Source organism: Plecotus auritus, assembly GCF_963455305.1.
Source record: "Plecotus auritus genome assembly, chromosome: 4".
Lineage (NCBI taxonomy): Eukaryota > Metazoa > Chordata > Mammalia > Chiroptera > Vespertilionidae > Plecotus > Plecotus auritus.
Genome location: NC_137775.1, coordinates 165,812,188 through 165,833,510, shown reverse-complemented (window position 1 = coordinate 165,833,510; position 21,323 = coordinate 165,812,188). Strand labels below are relative to the sequence as shown.

General features: G+C 39.8%; 1 protein-coding gene across 1 annotated transcript in view; it reads left to right on the top strand.

The window, feature by feature from the left end:
- Positions 1-20,355, top strand: part of LOC308245646 (serum paraoxonase/lactonase 3-like) — a 28,481-nt gene extending 8,126 nt beyond the window's left edge. The window contains exons 4-9 of the mRNA XM_080663208.1: positions 4,863-5,028; positions 9,045-9,171; positions 12,456-12,656; positions 13,718-13,799; positions 14,316-14,444; positions 17,337-20,355. Coding sequence (XP_080519334.1) covers positions 4,863-5,028; positions 9,045-9,171; positions 12,456-12,656; positions 13,718-13,799; positions 14,316-14,444; positions 17,337-17,495 — 864 coding nt within the window. The 3' untranslated portion in view covers positions 17,496-20,355. The remainder of the gene's footprint in view (positions 1-4,862; positions 5,029-9,044; positions 9,172-12,455; positions 12,657-13,717; positions 13,800-14,315; positions 14,445-17,336) is intronic.
- Positions 20,356-21,323: the final 968 nt, after the last annotated feature.

Here is a 21,323-nt window from a genome sequence, read left to right as displayed (position 1 = left end):
ATATGAATGAGAGGCAGGATTTGAGGAGAGAATGTTTATATTGGTTTTGACAATTTGATTATGGGCTGTCCTTAGGAAGAAGTTGGGAATGCAAGCTAGAACTCCAGAGAAAGATTCCCGTTAAATGTGCAGATTTGAAAATCATTGGTATAGAAGAAATATCTGAAATGTTATGACTAAGATCTGCAAGGAAAGAGTATAGAGCAAGAAGGAAAGAGGGATGGATAAGGACAGAAGGAGGAAGAGGCAGGAAGAGAAACAGGACTTATATCAGCAAATTCTTCTTCTTCTTCTTCTTCTTCTTCTTCTTCTTCTTCTTCTTCTTCTTCTTCTTCTTCTTCTTCTTCTTCTTCTCCTCCTCCTCCTCCTCCTCCTCCTCCTCCTCCTCCTCCTCCTCCTTCTCCTTCTCCTCCTCCCCCCCTCCTCCTCCTCCTCCTCCTCTTCCTCCTTCAAAGGGATATACGATAGTGTCAAATGCCACAGAGATATAAGCAAGAGAAAGTACAGGGGTTTTCACATGGGATATTTTGGAGGCCATTGATATGACCTTTATAGAGGCATTTCTGTAAACTACAGAATACTGATTTCTGAAAGTTTGAACAAATCAAATCTGGTAACAAGATCAAGTGATGTTTCCAAGAAATTTGACAGTGAAGGGAAGACAAAATAAATGTATGTTTGAAGAAGTGGTAAAGTTAGGGGACCATTGGTTTCGAGGAATGAGAAACGAGCAATTTTTCAAGCAAAAGAAGGGGACATTGGTAAAAAAAATAAATAAATAAAATAAGTGCTAAAGCAAGAGAGAGAGGATGTGCTTTCTGAAGACAGGGCCTAGAGAACAAGAAATCAAATAAACAGGTTGTGGAGTTAACAGAAGAAGGCAGACTGTTAACTCTACCACCTGTTTATGGTGCAGCCACTGTGGAAAACAGTATGGAGATTTTTCGAAAAATAAAAAAATAGAACTGCCATTTGATCCAGCGATCCCACTTCTGGGAATATATCCTAAGAATCCAGAAACACCAATCAGAAAGAATATATGCACCCCATGTTCATAACAGCATTATTTACAATAAGTAAGATTTGAAAACAGCCTAAGTGACCATCAATAGATGAGTAGATAAAAAAGGTGTGATACATTTACACAATGGAAGACACTCTGCTATAAAAGAGAATGATTTCTGCCCTAGCTGGTTTGGCTCAGTGGATAGAGCGTTGGCCTGTGGACTGAAGGGTTTTAGGTTCGATACTGGTCAAGGGCACATGCCCAGGTTGTGGGGTCGATCCCCAGTAGGGGTTGTGCAGGAGGCAGCCAATCAATGATTCTCATCATTGATGTTTCTATCTCTCTCTCTCCCTCTCCCTTTCTGAAATCAATAAAATATATTTAAAAAAAAAGAGAGGGGTGGGGGTAAGGGTGAGAGATCAACCAAAGGACTTGTATGCATGCATATAAGCCTAACCAGTGGTCACGGGTGGGGGCATGCGTGGGGAGGGGTTTGGGATGGGAATGGGGAGATAAGGACAAATATGTGATACCTTAATCAATAAAGAAATTTTAAAAAATAATAAAAAATAAAAAAATTAAAAAAAAAGAATTTAATTCTAAAGCAGGGATTAAGACCAAAGAGCAAATAGAGCTTGGAGTAATGTTTTATTTGAGAAGTATATGTAGCTTTCTTTTCTTTTTAAATTGCATTTGAATGCTTTTACCTAGGGCAGTGGTCGGCAAACTCATTAGTCAACAGAGCCAAATATCAACAGTACGATTGAAATTTCTTTTGAGAGCCAAATTTTTTAAACTTAAACTTCTTCTAATGCCACTTCTTCAAAATAGACTTGCCCAGGCCATGGTATTTTGTGGAAGAGCCACACTCAAGGAGCCAAAGAGCCGCATGTGGCTCGCGAGCCGCGGTTTGCCGACCACTGACCTAGGGCATGCCCCTACTTTCTAATGGCAATAACTGCCCACCTTCCCCCAGTTGTATTATATTTTGCCAGAATGACATACTTGGTCCCTGCAGGCATTTGAATTTGCAGCCCTGTTTTAAAGAATAGTTAAAATGGAGAATGAAAACTATTTTTCAAATACCATATTTTTTTCAAGGCTCCAATGCCTCATTCTAAATTTCACTTTCAGAAATAACTGGTCAATATTATTTATGCACAGCAATACTGTATTACTGTTATCACTGCATTTATATCATGGATAACTCAACAGGAAGAAAGTGATGAATAAAGTAAAGTGAGGACAAGAAAAAAAAAAAAAGAGAGAGGGGGAATGATTTCTTACCCTTTGTGACAGCATGGATGGACCTGGAGAGTATTATGCTAGTGAAATAAGCCAGTCAGAGAAAGATAAATATCATGTGATCTCACTTATATGTGGAATCTAATGAACGAAATAAACTGATGACCAAAATAGATCCATAGGCATGGAACAGAATAACAGATCTCAGAGGGAAGGGAGGCAGAGAGGAAGGGAAGCAATTAATTATTGCTTAATCCATGGACACAGATAATTGTGCAGGAAAGGCCTGGGGTGGGGCAGGGGTTGGATGGAGAGGGGCAAAAAGGGGGAAAACAGGGACTTCTATAATACTGTCAACAATAAAAATAAATAAATAAACATAAAATGGAAGGCTGACCGAAACTGAGGTACAGAGGATTCATTAACTGAGCAAAGAGACAGGCTTGAGGATGAGCTTTCAGTCCTCCGAGTTCCAGTCTGGGTCTGTTTCCAGGAAGATGGATAGGAGAATCAAGAAATTCCACCTTACTTCCCTCTTTAATATCTTCCTTCCTTCTCCCCTGAAGTAGTTCCTTGCTTATATTCTATAGATGCAGAAAGAAGAAAGGAGAACATTTTCAGACATTGGGTTAGTGCCCTCCTTTTAGAAGGAAAGTGGACATCACAGCACAGAATTGCTATATACGCATGCCTCAGAGCCCTCTCTCCCAGGTGCCAGGTCCTGGTGACAGTTTCTGACATGCTGATAAAGAGTGTGCTGTTGGCCCCCATACAGGTGTCTTGAACATCAAAGTTTTAATGTCAGCAGTGAACATTTAAAACGAATGTGGCATATTGCTGAAAAATTACCACGTAAGCAAATAAATGACTTTTTATTTAGCTCCTGAAAATACCATACATAGAAAGACATTCTTAACCATCTGGAAATTATTTTGAAGAAATTGAAGTTCAACTCTGTCAACTCTGTCAAAGAGGGAGAAAAGAAGAGAATTGATAAAATTAAAGAAATATTGAGGCAGAAAGCAGGGAGTCAGAGGAAATTCATGTTGGATGGCATATTTGTTTGTGATTTTCCCACCAGGGAAATAGGAGGTAAAGTTACTCATTGAGAATACTGGTAAAGAGGAAGATAAATAAACTGAGGATAAACACTTGGAGATATGAAATAGAGTACCTATTAGAATGAACAAAAAGGCTGATAAACATCATTTGATGTCTGATTAAAGTTGGGATGATAACTTTGCATCTAAGTTTTTTCTCCTGATTTAGACTAGCCCTGTAAGAGGTGGACCAGGGCAAAGGGAGTTGGTAGGGGATTTGATAAGGAGGCAGCAAGCAAAGGGTGTGGCTTCCTTAGGAGCAGGTTGTTGATTGATGATAACAGATGTGAGGTCTGGAAGGTTGTAGCTCCAAGCATGCTGCTCTCTCCTCCAGGTGTGGTGCCTTAAGGAGAATGTAAGAGGGCAGAGCACCTTTTTTGATGTGCTTCAGTGTTGCCTGCAGGAGAGCCAGCTCTCCAGTAAGATTTAGGCATAGAAGGATTATTCTAAGAAAAGCTTGAAGATTTGATTCACTCCCCTAGGGGTGAAGGGCCAAGATTAGTGTTATTGTAAGTGTGTGAGTACGTGTGTGTGTGTGTGTGTGTGTGTGTGTGTGTGTGTGAGAGAGAGAGAGAGAGAGAGAGAGAGAGAGAGAGAGAGTATGTGTGTCTGTGTGTGTGTATGTGTGAGTGTGAGTTTATAAGAAAAGGAGGGGCAAAGGAGAGAGAGAGAAGGGAGAGTAGGAAAGAGAAAATTTAAATTGAGTATAAGTGGAAAAACGAGGGTACAAGAAAAGATACAGGGTTGTTGATATTAAGGTTGATGCTATCAGAGTGATGGGGGAGGAAGTTGCAACTTTTGTAGAATAAGTCAACCCCAAGATTTGATACAATGACCAGGGATGCAGCAAAGGCCCAATACATTCAGGATGCCTATGATTGGTTTATAAATACCTGGTCCTCCAATAAACAGGGCCACTCTCCAAGAACTTTTTGCATTACTTAGAAAAAAAGATTCATATTCGAATTTTCAGACTTATCTATAAGAACAAAATAGGTCAGAAATAGTCAATTCTTCGAGACTAGTTCCCCAAAGTTAACTCTTGGCTAATTCTACTATGAAATGTAATGGATGTCAGGATGGAAGCAATACAATGAAACTACACACCCCTTCTCTCCACTTTGAGGAAGGTCAGTTATAGAATATTAGGACTGGATAGAGTCTTAGATATCATACATTTTAACGTTCTCATTTTGTAAAAGAGGAACCTGAGGCACAGACAGGCAAGGGACCCACGCAAAGTAACACAGCCTCTATCTCTTGCACAGTACTTTTTGTCTAAACCCTTTCTTTCTATATTAAAAACTGACATTGGATTCTTCTATTCCCAATGGTTTAGGTGACATTGCTAATCCCTCAGATTAGATAACGGCAACAGCTGACAGATAAAAATGTCCCAGAAATCTAAAAGAAATTTAGAGTTTTTAACATCTTTGCTAGACTTTGAGATTTTAATTTCTTTATGAAAACATTGTTTTGATATATATATATTTACTCTCTATTTTTTAAAGGGATTAAAATATCCTGGCATGCCAAGCTTTGCACCAGATGAACCAGGACAAATCTTCATGATGGATCTGAATGAGCAGAACTCAAGGGTCCAGGCACTGACAATCAGTGATGGTTTTGACAAAGCATCATTCAATCCACATGGGATCAGTACTTTCATTGACAAAGGTAAAGCTTGAATGCTTAGGAATAAGGGGGAGAATGAGGGAAATGTCAAGGGAATTATATCTCAAAAAAGCTGTTATAAAAACAAAATATACATATTAATACATTGTGCTTTAAAACAATTTCAAATATTATTTTTTAGTTGTTGATAGTTCCTAATTCCAAATTAATTTCATTTTTAAATGCCTGTGGGTCCATAGAACATGTAGAAAATAAGAACAGTGAAACCTAATAGTAACTATTTAAAGGGAAGACCAAATGGAAGTGTTACAATTCAGATTGTTTAAAGAAATGGTGCTTTAATTCTTCCAAATACCTAATGGAATTACAATGTATTGTTAAGTATAAATTTGCTGGACTGATTTAATGATTCATAATTATTTCCTATCTACCTATCCAATAAGTTTGGTCTGCACCAACACTTGTTCAAGTTTAAATAAATGTTTATCTTTAAAAATGGTTGAATACTATTTTATGATGTAAGTTAAATATTCCCCTGAAAACTTACATAGGGGTGGGGAAAAGTAGGTTTACTGTGCCATTGTGACTTTCTTTTGAGTTAATAAAGCTATTGAAATAATCATAACCTGCATGTCTTTTTCCATACAAACAACTGTAAACCTTCTAAGATTTTCCGCCTGATTTAGACTAGCCCTGTCAGAGGTGGGACAAAGGGAGTTGGTAGGGAATTTGATGAGTAGGCAGCAAACAAAGGGTGTGGCTTCCTTAGAAACAAACTGTTGATTGATGATAACAGATGTGAGGTCTGGAAGGTTGTAGCTCCAAGCATGCTGCTCTCTCCTCCAGGTGTGGTGCCTTAAGGAGAATGTAAGAGGGCAGAGCACCTTCTCTGATGTACTTCAGTGTTGCCTGCAGGAGAGCCAGCTCTCCAGTAAGATTTAGGCATAGAAGGATTATTCTAAGAAAAGCTTGAAGATTAGATTCACTCCCCCAGGGGTGAAGGGCCAAGAATAGTATTACTGTAAGTAAGTGTGTGTGTGTGTGTTTGCATTTGCCCACCCCTATATATCTGCTTGCTTAGCAAGTCCTTCTTTAAAAGGTAATTATACCTAACCAGTCACATAACAATTTTGTATTGCTTTATATTTTATAGAGCATTTTCACATATATGTGATTTATTTAGTCCCAAAATAAAACCCTGTCCCAACCTGAGACTTCTCCTCTCCCTGTGCCATTCAGTGAACTAGTTACAATGCTCTCATTTCCCTCTTACCCATCTCTCCAAGCTGTCCACCTCTTCCCATCCTCCCTGCCGCCATCCCAGTCCAAGCACCAAGCGTGTCTTTCCCATGACTGCACCTTCCCTCTAATGCTACCTCAATCCATTTCCATAATCAAGTTATTTTTTATGCAAATCTGATCATGTCACTCTCTTCTTAAAATGCTCCATGTTGTTCCCATTACTCTGGAGATCAACCCCAAATCTTCAAAATAACCTGGGTTCCTAGGGGCTCCTCCTACACATTCTGGCATCTGGGTGCTCCCTCCAGCCTCACCAGGCACCACTCTCCCCCCTGACTCTCTGGACCAGTCACATTGGATTTCTTTTAGTCCTATAAAATGCTACATGCCTCAGGGCCTTTGCATCTGCAGTCTGCCCCCCCCCCCCACACCCTGGCCTGGAATATCTTTCCACTACTTCTGGCTTACTCATCCTCTCATCCTCATCCGTCAGGCCTCAGCTTAAGTGTCACCTTCTTAGGGAAACCTTCCCCCACCTGTTTCAGGGCATGAACCTTATTATATTTCTTTGCGATGTACTTCTTTTAGCATTCATCAGAATAGCAACTAGTGTTTTCTTATTAATGTAAAAAGGTACCAACCTTCTACTCCTCTCCCCCTATTGCTCTATGCAGTGGTAGGCAAACTCATTAGTCAACAGAGCCAAATATCAATAGTACAAAGATTGAAATTTCTTTTGAGAGCCAAATTTTTTAAACTTAAACTTCTTCTAATGCCACTTCTTCAAAATAGACTCTCCCAGGCCGTAGTATTTTGTGGAAGAGCCACATTCAAGAGGCCAAAGAGCCACATGTGGCTCGAGAGCCGCAGTTTGCCGACCACTGCTCTATAGTGAGCTCCTTCTAATTTTTGGAGCCAAGCTTACCTGTCACTGTTCAAGTGGCTGCACTCTATGAAGGCATCTCCTACTTCCATTTCTTTTATTTACTATTCATTTCCTCCCTGTTTTCCTCTCTAGAATATAATCACCATAAAAGCATGTGTGACTTGTTCATTGCTGGATTCCCAGAGTCTAGAACCACATCTGCTGCTCTAGAACATGTGTTAAATGAATAAATGAATGAATCCTATGGCACAGGCAGTTCAGATATTAATGCTCAGTTTTATAGATGGAGAAATGGAGTTTAGAGAAATGCAGTGAAGTATGGCTTCACTTCTGTCACGAGTAAATGGCAGTTCCAGAACTGGAACCCCAGAGGGTCTTACTTCTAATCCTACGTTCTTCATTTGGTTGAAATTAGGGCTTCAGGCTCTACTTGAATAATACAAAGTCACCACTTTTTTTTGCCTGACATGAAACTAGACATAATGCTTCACTGGAGAAGTTGTAATGAGTAATCAGATTAACCTGGAGCTATTTTATTTCACGGGATAGTGTTGGAGGAGGAGGTTTCTTTGCAGGGGGATGGAGGGTGGAGGTAGGGAAGGAAGAGTGAGCTTTGGTTTGAGGTTTTTTTTTTTCTTCCTCAAATGGGACCAGTTTACAGTTTTCAGATTAACCTTTAGGCATTTAATCAGGATTTCAGAAGCTCAGTATATTATGATTGACATCTTAATTTATTAGTCACCTTCCTTAATTATGCATTTAATTCATAAGGCCAAAACATCACGTATACATTGGAATGGAATGAGAAGACAGAGAAGAACATTATTCTCACCAAGCATTGCTGTGTGGAAAGAGGGGCCCAGTGAAGGCCTAAAGAAGGGTAGGGCCTGGGCAGCACACATATTGTTCATGCTGTGTTTGGCAGGAGTGTCTGCTGAAGGGCCACGTGAGAACTAAAATTCAACTCAGTTCTGCTTGCCAAGCCCCTGGCCCCGGACCAGAGCTGAGTCAGACCAAATGAAAGACTCATCTGTGAGGGAGCCCCTTTTCTTAATTTGGGTCAAGGTATCAGTGTGTTTCAGGGGCCATATCAGGGCCCGGGTTTGCTCCATTATAGGCTTAGGAACCCCATTAAGGGAGGGAATAGGGGAGAGCCCAGTAGGAGGATGGGGGAAGGCCTTTTCAAAATCCAGAGCTCATCTGATTTGGAGCTCCTGAGAAGTCAGGAAACAGTACTTTGAGAAGTCGGATTACTACCCTCAATCCTGTTCAGAGCCGTTCACGGTCCAATATGAAAGCAGATAGTTGAACGCTCTTGAGCTAACACCCACAATTGTCTACTCTGTTTCTTTGTGCATTCATGTTTACATTCCATGTCCACTAGGCTCACTAAATATTGGTATTGCAGCCTCAGGTGGTTGACTTGCATCAGAAGTTCATTCTCTAGCTGGGAAGTATTGCCTAGTTTAAGATATTCACACAGCCCTGGCATTTCTGGAATGTGTGTTGCAATGTGGGAAATATCCACCAAAAAGAATTCTCAGCAAAGCTTTGTTTGCTTGCGTCCACTTCTCCTGTTGAAGAGCCATCTGGGGAAACCATATCATGTCCATGCACCGCTGTAGTTCTGTACCTTCCTATTAGAAAGGGGAATGCAGGTGAGGATGAAGAGACTATGTGGAAACATCAGGGTTTGGCTCTGCCACTTGGTGATGGTAAAATTGCTGACAAATCATCCCCCTTCTCAGTCTCAATTTCTTCAATAAAATAGTGATACTGGCATTTGTCTGACTTGTCCATCAAGTGGACTGTGGGAATCCAATGCAAGATGGATGAGAAAAACTCTTGGACATGACCAAGTTGCACACCAAATCTAATAAAAGTTGCAATAGGAGTAAACTTATGGGAAATTATGCCTTTTCCCACTTAGACCATACTGTGTACCTTTATGTTGTGAATCATCCCCACATGAAGTCTACTGTGGAGATATTTAAATTTGAGGAACAACAACGTTCTCTCGTTCACCTGAAAACTATAGAACACGAACTTCTCCAAAGGTATGGATTTAAAGTATTTTGCACTTCTATTTATTTTGCACCTCTGCTGTGTGCTTTGTTTTCTTGGGTTCAGCAGGCTTCCTCAAACTATTGTTCTGTAGCATTGTTTTCTGAAGCTTTCTAAAGGTTCCCATGGTGACACTGCCCAGCACCTCACTAGAAATTGCTGTATTAGTATTGAATATCTTTATATTTCCCAACTTCTTAAAAGCATTTTAATCCTATGAAAGTGCTCAATTAGATTCCCAGCTCTAATTCCACAACAATGCAATACTAACTACAGGGCTCTCTTTAAACACCTACACCCATTTCTAGTTATCCTGGTAGGCCGTGTCTGAAAGCTGCATCCACTGGGTGTTACAGCCAACCTCAAGATGGGCTATTCCTTTGTTCAATGAGAGCTTTAAGGTGGAATTTGAAAAAAAGCCTGTGGGCACATATAAAAATTCACATTTATCAAGCTTCGGTGTTGTGCCAGGCATTGTACAAAAATACTTAATTTAATTCTCACAACAGCCTTCAATAACAGGCATGAGTAAGCTGACACTTAGTGTTTTAGATTAAAAAATTGCTCATGTTACATAATTTGTAAGTGGCAGACCCAGAGTGTAAACCTAGATCTGTCTGAATTCAAAGCTGTGCTCTCAAGGGCAATGCTAAACATCTTTCTTATTGTGTTGCAAAACAATAGTATGTTTTTTAGTGGATAGGTTGCCTATTTCAAAGCTGTAACAAACAATGAAGAATTTGTCTTATAAAATGGACTCAACACTGAAAGATAGGTTCTAAAAGAGTAGAGGTTCATCTTTTCATGAGACAGAAAAATGGGAAAATAAATGGAAGTTCACCTTCTTGTCTTTGTTCTCTTTCTCAACATCATATATGGACTTCTCCCATAGAATCTGGGAGCAATAAAAGCAGAGGGTAGAAAAAGTGAGATTAGTTGAAGTTACTGAACTCCTCTCTCTTTTTAAAAAAAAAAATGTTTTTATTGATTTCAGAGAGGAAGGGAGAGGGAGAGAACAATAGAAACATCAATGATGAGAGAGAATCATTGACCGACTGCCTCTTGCGTGCGCTACACTAGGGATCAAGCCCACAACCTGGGCATGTGCTCTGACCAAGAATTGAACCATGACCTCCTGGTTCATAGGTCAATGCTCAACCACTGAGCCACAGCAGCCGGCCTGAACTCCTCTCTTAACACTTTGTGTTGGGTTCTGAGGCACAGTGGGGACCAGGACTACCATGGAGTGACTGGGAAACTGGACAAATCACTTTGCCTGTGCTTCAATTTCCTGAGCAAAATGGGGTTCTCTTATTGATCTAACTCACCACACTGGTGATTGTGAGGCTTAGATGCAATAACATGACCTCACAGGAAGCATTCCTCAGAAATCACAGCCTAAGGGAAAACTCCATACATGACAACTTGATTAGGGAGTACAATCCCAGGATGCAAAAGTGAGAGAACAGCTTGAGGCAGGAAAGAAGGAGTGATATGGGTTGAATTGTGTTCCCTCAAAAAGACATTTTGCAATGTTAACCCCAATATTTCAGAACATGACCTGATTTGGAAATAGATCATTGGTACATTTTATTAGTTAATGCCCTCCATATTGGTGGGCTCACACAGGGAGAATGCCAGGTAAAGATGGAGTGTGAGATTGAAGTGATTGCCTGCGGCTCCTAGAAGCCAGAAGAGACAAGGAAGGATTCTACCACAGGAACTTCCCGGGGAGCATGGCCCTGTCAACACCTTGATTTCAGACTTCTAGCCTCCAGAACTGCAAGACAATACATTTCTGTTGTTTTATGCCACCTAGTTTGTGGCACTTTGTTATGGCAGCACTTCTAGAAACTCATATGGGGGACAGTCTATAGCAAATACATCATCCTTCTCCCTTTCTTACCTGGGCCAGGTAAGAAAGGGAGAAGAGCTTATCTACCAGCCTTATCTCCCATTAGTCAAAGGTTTGCCTCAAGGGCTATTCACTAGGTACCTGAATAAGTCACGCCTGGAGATATCTTGTGTTTTGTTGTCAACACAGAAGCCTGAAAGTGGGAGCAAGAGACCCACACAGGCAGGAGGTAAAGCACCATAAAGCCTCCTGTGGAAAACCTTCCAGATCCCTTGAAGAGCTGGTTGAAGTAGTGCCATCTGGAACAGGGCAAGTCAGGCTCTAAAGAGAACCTTAAGAAGTGCTCTGATACCCACATTGACCAAGCATTTTAAGGAGTAGAACAAGGTCTATTCTTAAGAGAATTCGATTTAATCTATGGGGTTAGGCAATACCTTTTAGAGGAAGGAATGCTCACACTGAGACCTGAAAGATGACCTTGGAAAAGTCATTATACATCAAAACCTAAAAATATGTTCCTGATTCATCCAGTTTTCTTTCCCAATTTAATCTAAAAAGATTTAACCTTTATTTTTTTCACATTTTTCAAGTCACTGTCTTCTTTTTTTACTTTTCCAAAATGAAAATGACATATTTTTTTTATGTTGTAAGAGTAAGACTTAATTTAAAAAAATGTAATGGTATTAAAGAACACAAATGGAAGTAATAGCACTACAATTTCACCTACTCAAAGAAAATATAAAGGTCAGGATGAACTGGGTTATGCTAAAATAGCAGAAAAGAAAACGCTACCTTCTTTACAAAGTTTTCTTTTCTTACTCATGCTATGCCTCTAATGCAGGTGATATGGGGACTCAGTTTTATATTATCCTCCTGTAGGACCCTACAAGAACCACACTGTGCATCATCAGGAAAGTTGCTGGTTACTATAGAAGAGTGAGGGAAGCATGGTGGGTCATGAACTAGCTCTTAAAGTCCTCCATCTGAGAGCCACACACAATCACTTCATTTCATTGGCCAAAGCTAGTCGTATGGCCATGCCTAACATCAAGGACATTGGAGAAACCTAATTACAGAAAGAGAAGAACCAGCACCATTGGCAAACTGTACTATGACCGCCACAGATAACTATTATAAACATTTACAAGTCCAAAGATTTGGAGTTTGAGGCTTATTTGTATATTTATTGGATTTTACTTCTGCAAAAAGAGAGGAACGAGAATAACAAATGGCTAAAAAAAAAATCAGGGCAATGAAAAATCATTTACTTTCTGTGGATTTTAAAAATTCATACTAGTTCATGTATACTTTTTCAAGTTGATGAACATATTGGTCTTTGTAGAGATTTGGCGATTTTGACAACAATCACTATTTTAAAATTCTCTCTCTCTCTCTCTCTCTCTCTCTCTCTGTCCACTTTAGTGTGAATGACATTGTGGTTCTCGGACCAGAACAGTTCTATGCCACCAGAGACCACTATTTTACCAGCCACTTCTTGACACTATTAGAGACATTCATAGATCTTCAGTGGACTTATGTTCTTTTCTATAGTCCAAAGGAAGTCAAAGTGGTGGCTGAAGGATTTAGTTCTGCCAATGGGATCACAGTATCACTAGACAAAAAGTAAGTAAGCTCATTTATAATTTTTCTACCCTTTGACCTTGACATATTAGTGGACTCCTTCCCTTAAGAGGTAGGTTATTTCCTAGCTTAAATAGTCAACATATGAGTGGAGGGATCAGGTATGGCCAGGCTTTATACTAAATGTGTGGTCTTAAGCAAACCAATTTGCCTTCCTACACTTTAGACTCCACTCTTGTCGCACAATGAAATGAGGCATTTTGACTCAAAGATATAAAGTCCTTGTCCCAATTTTCTTATGTGACTCTAGCTCACTAAAATGAAGAATAAAAGCATGATACCTCTGCCTCTTATGAGGTTGGAAGGCCTTTAACCACTTATACTAAGTTCTGTTACCCCAAAGTTCTTATCGGAGAGGGTGTCATTAAGATTGGACACCTTAGATTGGACATTAAGTTGTATAAGTTTCAGACTTACTGATTCTCTGCAGCAGAATTTTCTATGAAAAAACACTTTTTATGAAGCATGCAGTTTTATGGAAAACTCTTAAAGTGTTTTAAAATGGATGGTATTTTAAAAAGCAAAGTACTATGAGTATTGATATATAAATTTGAGATAATTAGTAGAGATGATCCCTGTGGCAAACAGCTCCAAATGTTCTTCCTCTTTTAAAAAATGATTGTGATTGAGCTTCATGGTCATCTGATTCTTCTTGCCAAGGACTAGTTTTTGGAAGTATCTTTTTGTCTTATAAGAGGACCACTTACCTCCATTCAATTTAAAGGTCCACTTACCTCCATTCAATTTAAAGACATTCAAGTTAAAGGTTCCCAAGTAATGAGATTGAGTCTATATGTCATCTAGAAACACCAATTTCATTATTTTATAGTCATATCTCATATTCAACACTTATATAAAGCACTTCAAGAATATTAAAAATACCACTCCATTATCTTTTTTTTTTTTTTTTTTTTGCTGTGGTTTAAAATGGCAGTGCACTAGTACTTTAACTATTGTGAATTTTTATACATCTTCTCCACAATAAAATTTAATGTCATTTCTTAATACTACTTGCTTCAATGTACATGTGATTTACTTCAAAGGTATATCTATGTAGCTGATGTAATGGCTAAGAACATTCATGTAATGAAAATTCATGATAACTGGGATTTAACTCAACTGAAGGTAAGAGTACCCTGGCTTGCCCACACAACATGGCCTCTTACATTAGCTCCCACGCTTGACCTGGGAATGTGCTCCTTGAATGAAGAAAACATGAGTAGTTAAAAAAAATATTGATGGTAAGAGTGTGTTCTTGCACCACTAATAACCAGTAACAAAGCCCATTAAAAATACTAATGTTAGCCCTGGATGGTGTTGTTCAATGGTTAGAGTGTCAGCCCATGTACTGAACCATTGCAGGTTCCATCTAGGTCTAGGGCATGTAATTGCGTTGCAGGTTTGATCCCACCCTGGTTAGGGCCAGTGTGGAAGGCAACCAATTGATGTGTCTCTCTCACATTGGTGTTTCTCTATCTCTTCCCTCCCTCCCTTCCACTTTCTCTAAAAATAAATAGAAAAAATATCCTCAGTTGAGGATCAACCAAAAAATAATAATAATAATTTCAGGATCCAGAAGGAGCTGGTGCGAGGGGGGAGGGGTAAGGAACAACGTCTTCACTGTTTCCTCTTCGTTGAAAGGTAATACAGTTGGACACCTTAGTGGATAACTTAACCATCGATCCTGACACAGGGGATATTTTGGCAGGATGCCATCCTAATGCCATGAAGTTGCTGATCTATAACCCCAAGGATCCTCCAGGGTCAGAAGTAAGTTCCTACATTTCTCTGAGCTCATAGGCAAGGCTGTACAACAAGCTGTTAAGGCAACATGGAAGAATTGACTGGGTCACATGTGATGTTACAGAAATGAACAAATGTACATATGGAAAGAGTAAAGATTTTGTTAGAATGAAGAGATATAGCCCATTAACTTTTTCAGGTTACCAGGTACCAATTTAACATCAGTGCTAGACAACGTGCCCCATCATAGCAAAGGCTATACTTGCCACTGGGAATAATTGGAAAAATATGAGCTTGATTATTCATGTTGACCCAAATTGCTATTCCTATTTCCAATCAGGATATAAGCTCAGAATAGGCCCTGAAGTTAGGCAAAGGGAGAGTCATATACAGAACCACCTTCTTTCACACTACCAAACATGAAGTTCAAATGAAAGGATTTAAATGACTGTAATCACAAAACAAAATTAATTTTGCCACCCAGTTCTAATCCTATATAATAAAAGGGTAATATGCAAATTAACCCTAATGGTGGAACAACCAGAACGACAGCCTGACCAGTTACTATGAGGCGCACTGACCACCTCTCAGTCCCTTTCCCCAGCCAGCAGGCTCTGATTGCCCGATGTCAAACAGGGAACTGAGGTTGGGTGGCGGGGGACACGAATGGCGCTGGGCCAAGGACCCTGCCCCGCTGTGGGTTGCCCTCTGTGTGTGGGGCAACTGGTGGGGCGGGGCTGGCTCCAGGCAGCTGGGAAAGATGGCACTGATCACAGGCCAGGCCTAAGGACTGTAAATGATAGTGTTAAAGAATGTCTCATTTTAAAGATGGTATTTGCATTATTTAACATCTCTTCTAAAACAATAGCATATGCCATTGGATTTTCTATGACATTAAAAGCAATAACATAATGCATTTCATTTTCTATAGCATTGAGATTAAGAATAAAGTAATCTCAAGTGAATTTAAATATACATATAAATTCTTGGCAGACATAATCTGAGATATTTAGTCACAAAAATTTGTTGAGCAATTATAATATACCAGACTTCATTTCATACATAAGATATACCAGTAAACAAAATATACAAGGATCCTTGCTCTTAGGGAGGGGGTACAGACAATAAACAATAAGCATAAGAAATAGTAAGTTATATAGTAATTTGAAGATGTTAAGTTCTATGGGGAAAAAATGTAATAGAGTAAAAAGGATCAGAATTACTGTGAATGGGGAGAAGGGCAAGTCCTACTATTAAATATAAAGATCAGTGTAGGCCTCATTGAGATGATAAGGTTTGAAAGAAGATAAAATGTTTGAATCTAGGTTTGGGGAGTTGGGAAATGGAGATTTAAACCCTAGCCTTATAATTGGCCCAGGAGTAAATTAGAACATACAATTATTTCTGCTTCCAAAATTGCTGTCCTTCAGTATTTTTTTAAAAAATAATTGTTTCTCTTATTAATATATTAGCCACAGCTTTTTTTAAAAAAATAGCAAGAAATGTAAAAAGAAACAAGAGTCCAGCCTGCCCTAGCCAGTTGCTCAGTGGGTAGAGCGTCGGCCTGCAGACCGAAGGGTCTCGAGTTTGATTCTGGTCAAGGGCATGTACCTTGGTTGCAGTCTTCTCTCCTGCCCGGGCCCTGGTCAGGCATGTGCAGGAGGAAACCAATCAATGTGTTTCTCTCACAACGATGTTTCTCTCTGTCTTTCCTTCTCTCTTCCACTCACTCTAAAAATCAATGGAAAAATATCCTGGGTGAGGATTAAAAAAAAAAAAAAAAGAGTCCAGCTTGAACCTAAAGCCTGAAGGATTGTTACCATAAATAGCATGCTACTCTTGCCTCAGATTATGTGCCCCCAAAAGAGATAATATAACTATTCTACAACAATGCCTGCATTAAATGAATGAAAATGCAATCTATAAGATGATTTGAAAATTGTTTAGGATCTTTTTCATGTCTCTATTTCCAAGTTTAATCATTTGTTTATTTTAAAGATTTTTTAATTTTTTTTTTTATTGATTTTTGGAGAGAGAGGAAGGGAGAGGGAGAAAGAGAGTAACATGCCTCCTGTACTGCATACCCGATATTGGGGATTGAGCCTACAACCTAGGCATGTGCTTGACCAGGAATCGAACCAGCAACCTTTCAGTGCACTGGACCACGCCCAACCAACTGAGCCACACCGGCCAGGGCTCATTTGTTTATTTAGATAAGACTTCTTTCTTCACAGTCACTGACACCCTTTCCTTTTGGTTGAGTCTAATGTTTTCTACAGGAGTTCCAAGCTTGAATATTTTCCTGTAACAAATCTGAGAAGAAGTTATAGGATTTTCCTTAAGATAAAAAGCCAAAACTCAACTGAACTATTTTAATAGGAGATGTCGATATAGACTCATGACTCATGAACTTTGCATTGGTTTTCTTTAATTCCTATCTTGTCCTGTTTGAGTGAACTTCACCCCGGCTATTTGGAAACCTGAGCACTTTCATATTTACTGATTGGCAACCTAAAGTGTGTTAATCCTGGGGATAAATAACAGTATGAAGTAGTGATGTTCAGATTGAATTTTTCAAGTATGCATTCTGTATGCTTCCTCGCCACTTCTCTGATGCGAGGGATTCCAGCTGTGACAACTACCATTCTACTGGTTACCAGGTTGGGTTGGCTTGCTAACTGGATGTCCCTTTTTCATTTCTTCCTATGTTTCTATTGAGGGATACCGCTATTGTCAGACTGCATAGATATCATTAGGACATTAATACTTTCACCATCAAAAGAAGAAAAAACGAAGATATACAAATTTTAGCTTATTGATTTGTGAGAAATGTATTAGTCCTGGAGTATTTGGGAAGGAAAACATCACTGGCAGCTATTTGCTCATATAGTGCACTAACAATTAATCTCTTCTTGGCAGGTACTTCGCATCCAGGATGTTCTGTCTGAGAAGCCCAGGATAAGCACGGAGTATGCCAACTCGGGCTCTGTGCTTCAGGGCAGCTCCGTGGCTTTTGTGCACAACAGGAGACTTCTCATAGGCACCGTGTTTCACAAAGCTCTGTACTGTGTGCTCTAGACTCCAGATAAGCCAAGAGTCTACATGTTTAGGAAAAGTAAAACCCTAATTCTAGGATGAGGGGAACTGCAAGTAAATCACAAACACCAACAAAAGTGTGTCTGGCTTTCCTTACAGATAGAATTAAAGAAGCAGAGAGATTCCATAATATTCACCAAGTTGCAAGTCAAGATAGTGACAGTCCAGCAATGAGCCAAATCTCTCAACTGTTTTTGTCCAGTACTCCCAGTATTCTTTCCACCTAGGACTCCTTGGTAACTGTGCCAAAATCACCTCCTGCAACTGTCATGTTCTGAGCCTGCTGCAATCCAGCCCAGGAGAAAAGCTAATGTTCAAATATTTACAATTCCCCTTCTCTTTCTCCAATTGCACTGGCACCCACTGCTCATCAAATGCCCAACCCATGGATAAAAGCAAGAATTGGCATCATGAAACTCTCTCCAAAGACCTCCTGAAACTTGTATTCTTCCCAAGAGAGACACAGGAAATCAGGTTCTGGAAAATCTGACAGGGAGGCCTCACTTAGTTGCAAGCAGAGCTGATTTCTTCCTTCGTACTAGGTCTTTATTTGTAATAGTCTCCTCCTATCCATAGTCTCACTTTCCATGGTTTCAGTTACCTATGGTCAGCTACAATCCAAAAATATTAAAGGAGTAATTCCAGAAATAAACAAAAGTTTAAAATTGTGTGCTATCCTGTGATGAAATCTTGAGCAATCCATTCCTGGCCACCTGGAACATGAATCATCCTTTGTCCAGTGTCTCCATGCTGTATATGCTCCTTGCCCCTTAGTCACTTAGTAACCCTCTGGCTTATCAGATTGACTGTCATGTGGAATCACAGTGCTTGTGTTCAAGTAACCCTTAATTTACCTAGCAATGGCCCCAAGGCCATTCACATAATTTTTATCATAGTATATTGTTACAATTGTTCTATTTTATTATTTGTTATTGTTGTCAATCTCTTACTGTGCCTAATTTATAAACTAAACTATTATACGGGGGTGGGCAAAAGGAGGTTTACAATTATAATACAAATAAATAATAACCCTATATAATAAAAGGCTAATATGCAAATTGTCCCCTTGACCAGGAGTTTGACTGCCTGCAACCCCTCCCCCTGACTGGCCCCACCCCTGATCGGCCCCATCCACCTTGATCGGGGTGGGCCAGCCTGAACCCATCTGTGCAGAAATTCGTGCACCAGGCCTCTAGCACAATAATAAACTGTTTCGTATACTCACAACTGTAAACCTGTTTTTGCCCAGCCCTGTAGGGATGTATGTATAGGACAAACATCATACAGACAGGGTTCGGTACTATCCACAGTTCCAGGCATCCACTGTCCACTGGGGGTCTTGAAACATATTTCCCACAGATAAGGGAAACTACTCTCGTGACATCTGAATCTGAAGTAGTGTAATCAGCTTGGCTCTGAACCATGAGATAGAACTTCAGCGGTGTTACCTTGGAGTTCTTTAAACTTGCTCTTAATAAACACTTATTATATAACGTCCCATAGACTTGGCCTTAAGGAACAGAAATAAATAACTTGGTTCTGGCCTAAAGTTCTATCCTAAGGACCAAATCAACCTTAGTTTGATTAGAATAAATAGAAATGTTCCTTTCTTGGTCAAATACCGGGAGAGCCTTTAGCAATCATTAAAGGGAATCAGCATACCCAAGCACCCCACCCCTTCCCTTTCTGTGACTTTCACTGGGAAGTGGTTGGTTTCGCCCCCCTTTCTCATGGGAATGGGGAGTGGGGGAGGACTCTTTATTTTCTAGTGAATTTTGCTCAGTTAAATGAAAGTTTTGATGAAAAGTTTTGTAGCAGAGTCATATTCTACTTTTTAGCCCATGTAACTATGATTTAGATAGTAAGACCATAGTGTCCATTGCTTCAGGGGAGGAATGACTCAGCAGATGTCATAAAATCAGTTTTCAGGTTTTAAGTTCCTAAAGCATAACCATCAAGTGGACACTGAAAAAAGTCATAAATAAGGGCATGTATAACAGTTTTGAAAAATATAATAGTTGTGTGTTTTTCTGTCCCTAACCCTTACATCCACTATGTTAGAGAATGTTTACCAGATTAGGGAGAACAGAGTCAGAGATGGAAAAACTAAGGGCATTGAAGATGCTAGTGGGTTCCTGAGAATTGGCTCTGCCCTGCTTTCTCCCCAGAGCAAGTAGCTGATAAAACCCCCCAGAGAGATTTGCGGGGTCTGATTGCTGAGGGGCCAGTGTGTGCTTTCACAGGAAGGGCCGAAGGGCCTAGGAAAGTGACAAGGCACTGGGGTTCCTCTTCATGTAGACACTCCCAATCTTCTTGTGATTATCTTCAGCCTCTTTTCTCACTTGGCTTGGGCAGGGCAGGGATTGCCCCTCACAATAAATGCTGCATTTTGATGACTCATTGTCTTCCTTTCCCCAATCTTTCTGTTTAAATAATCAGAGATGTGAACACTAGGGTAATAATTAGGGGTGGGGTGGGGGGGAGAATAGAAAAGATAAGAACAAAAATCAATGTAGTAGACACCTACAAGATGCCCCAAGGATTCTTACTTCTTGGTACTCATTCCCTTCTATAGCTCATTTCCACATCAAGTATGGCTGTCCTGTGTAAATAATAGAACACAGTAGAAATGATGTGTGATGTCTGAGGCTAGGTTACATAAAAAAACTTGCCATTTCTATCTTGCTCACAAAAACTGTGCAACCTGTGATATCTGTTTCCTCAATTCTAATCTAACCACCTATTTGACGTTATTTTTAGAATCCCACTTCTGAATTCAAATCCTATATTTTTAAGGTCACACTAAGCTATTGAAACAAAGTGACCCCAAATAAAGTGGCTCAAAGAATATAGAATATTGCTTCCACTGATATTCTATTAATACAAGCATAGTCATATGGCTATATCTAATTAGAAGGGAGGCTGGGAAATTTAGATTATCTGAGTAGACTTGTGCCCAGAAAGGAGGGATTTGGTTAAGTAGCTAGTGTCTACAACCATTGCTCCTTAAAATGACTCAAGAAGAGTTTGGAAATCATTATAATTCTAAAACCACTAAAGAAATGGAGTTAGTAATTTAAAAATATTCACATTGAAAGAAACTAAAAACAAGAGACAATCAGGCGTTGATAAAGTTAAAATGGATAAATAACTTGCAGTTAATTCATACAATGAAATACTATACAGGAATGTATACCATAGCTAGAGCTACATGCAATGACATGTATAAATTTAACAAATAATAATGAGCTAAAGTACACAAAATTAAGTACATGTGTATAATTTTACTTGGGGAGAAATCCAAAAAAGGTAAAATTAGACAGTGTTGTTTGAGGACACATAAATAGGTGGTTAAGTTAGAGAGAGGCCATAGTTATCACATAAGTTAGGATAGTGGTTTCCTCTAGGGAAGATGGTGACTGTCATCAGGGCAAGGTACATGGGAAATGTCTGGTGTACTGGCAATATTACATTTGCTGACCTAGATTGTGGCTTACATTAATATTTCTTTTATAATCTATATATATAAAAGCCTAAGTGACTGGACAACTGGATGACCAGACAACCGGCCAGTAGCTATGATGTGCACTGACCACCAGGGGGCAGACACTCAACTCAGGAGCTGCCCCTTGGTGGTCAGTGTGCTCCCACAGTGGGAGTGCCACTCAGCTGACCGATGGGCACCGGGCTCATAGCTGGCGAGTGCAGCTGCAGCAACGCAAGCCTCTCCTGCAGATACTCTCCCTGTGCGCCCCTCCCCCATCTGAACTGGGACCAGGATCGGGACTGACTGGGTGTGAGCCCACGCAC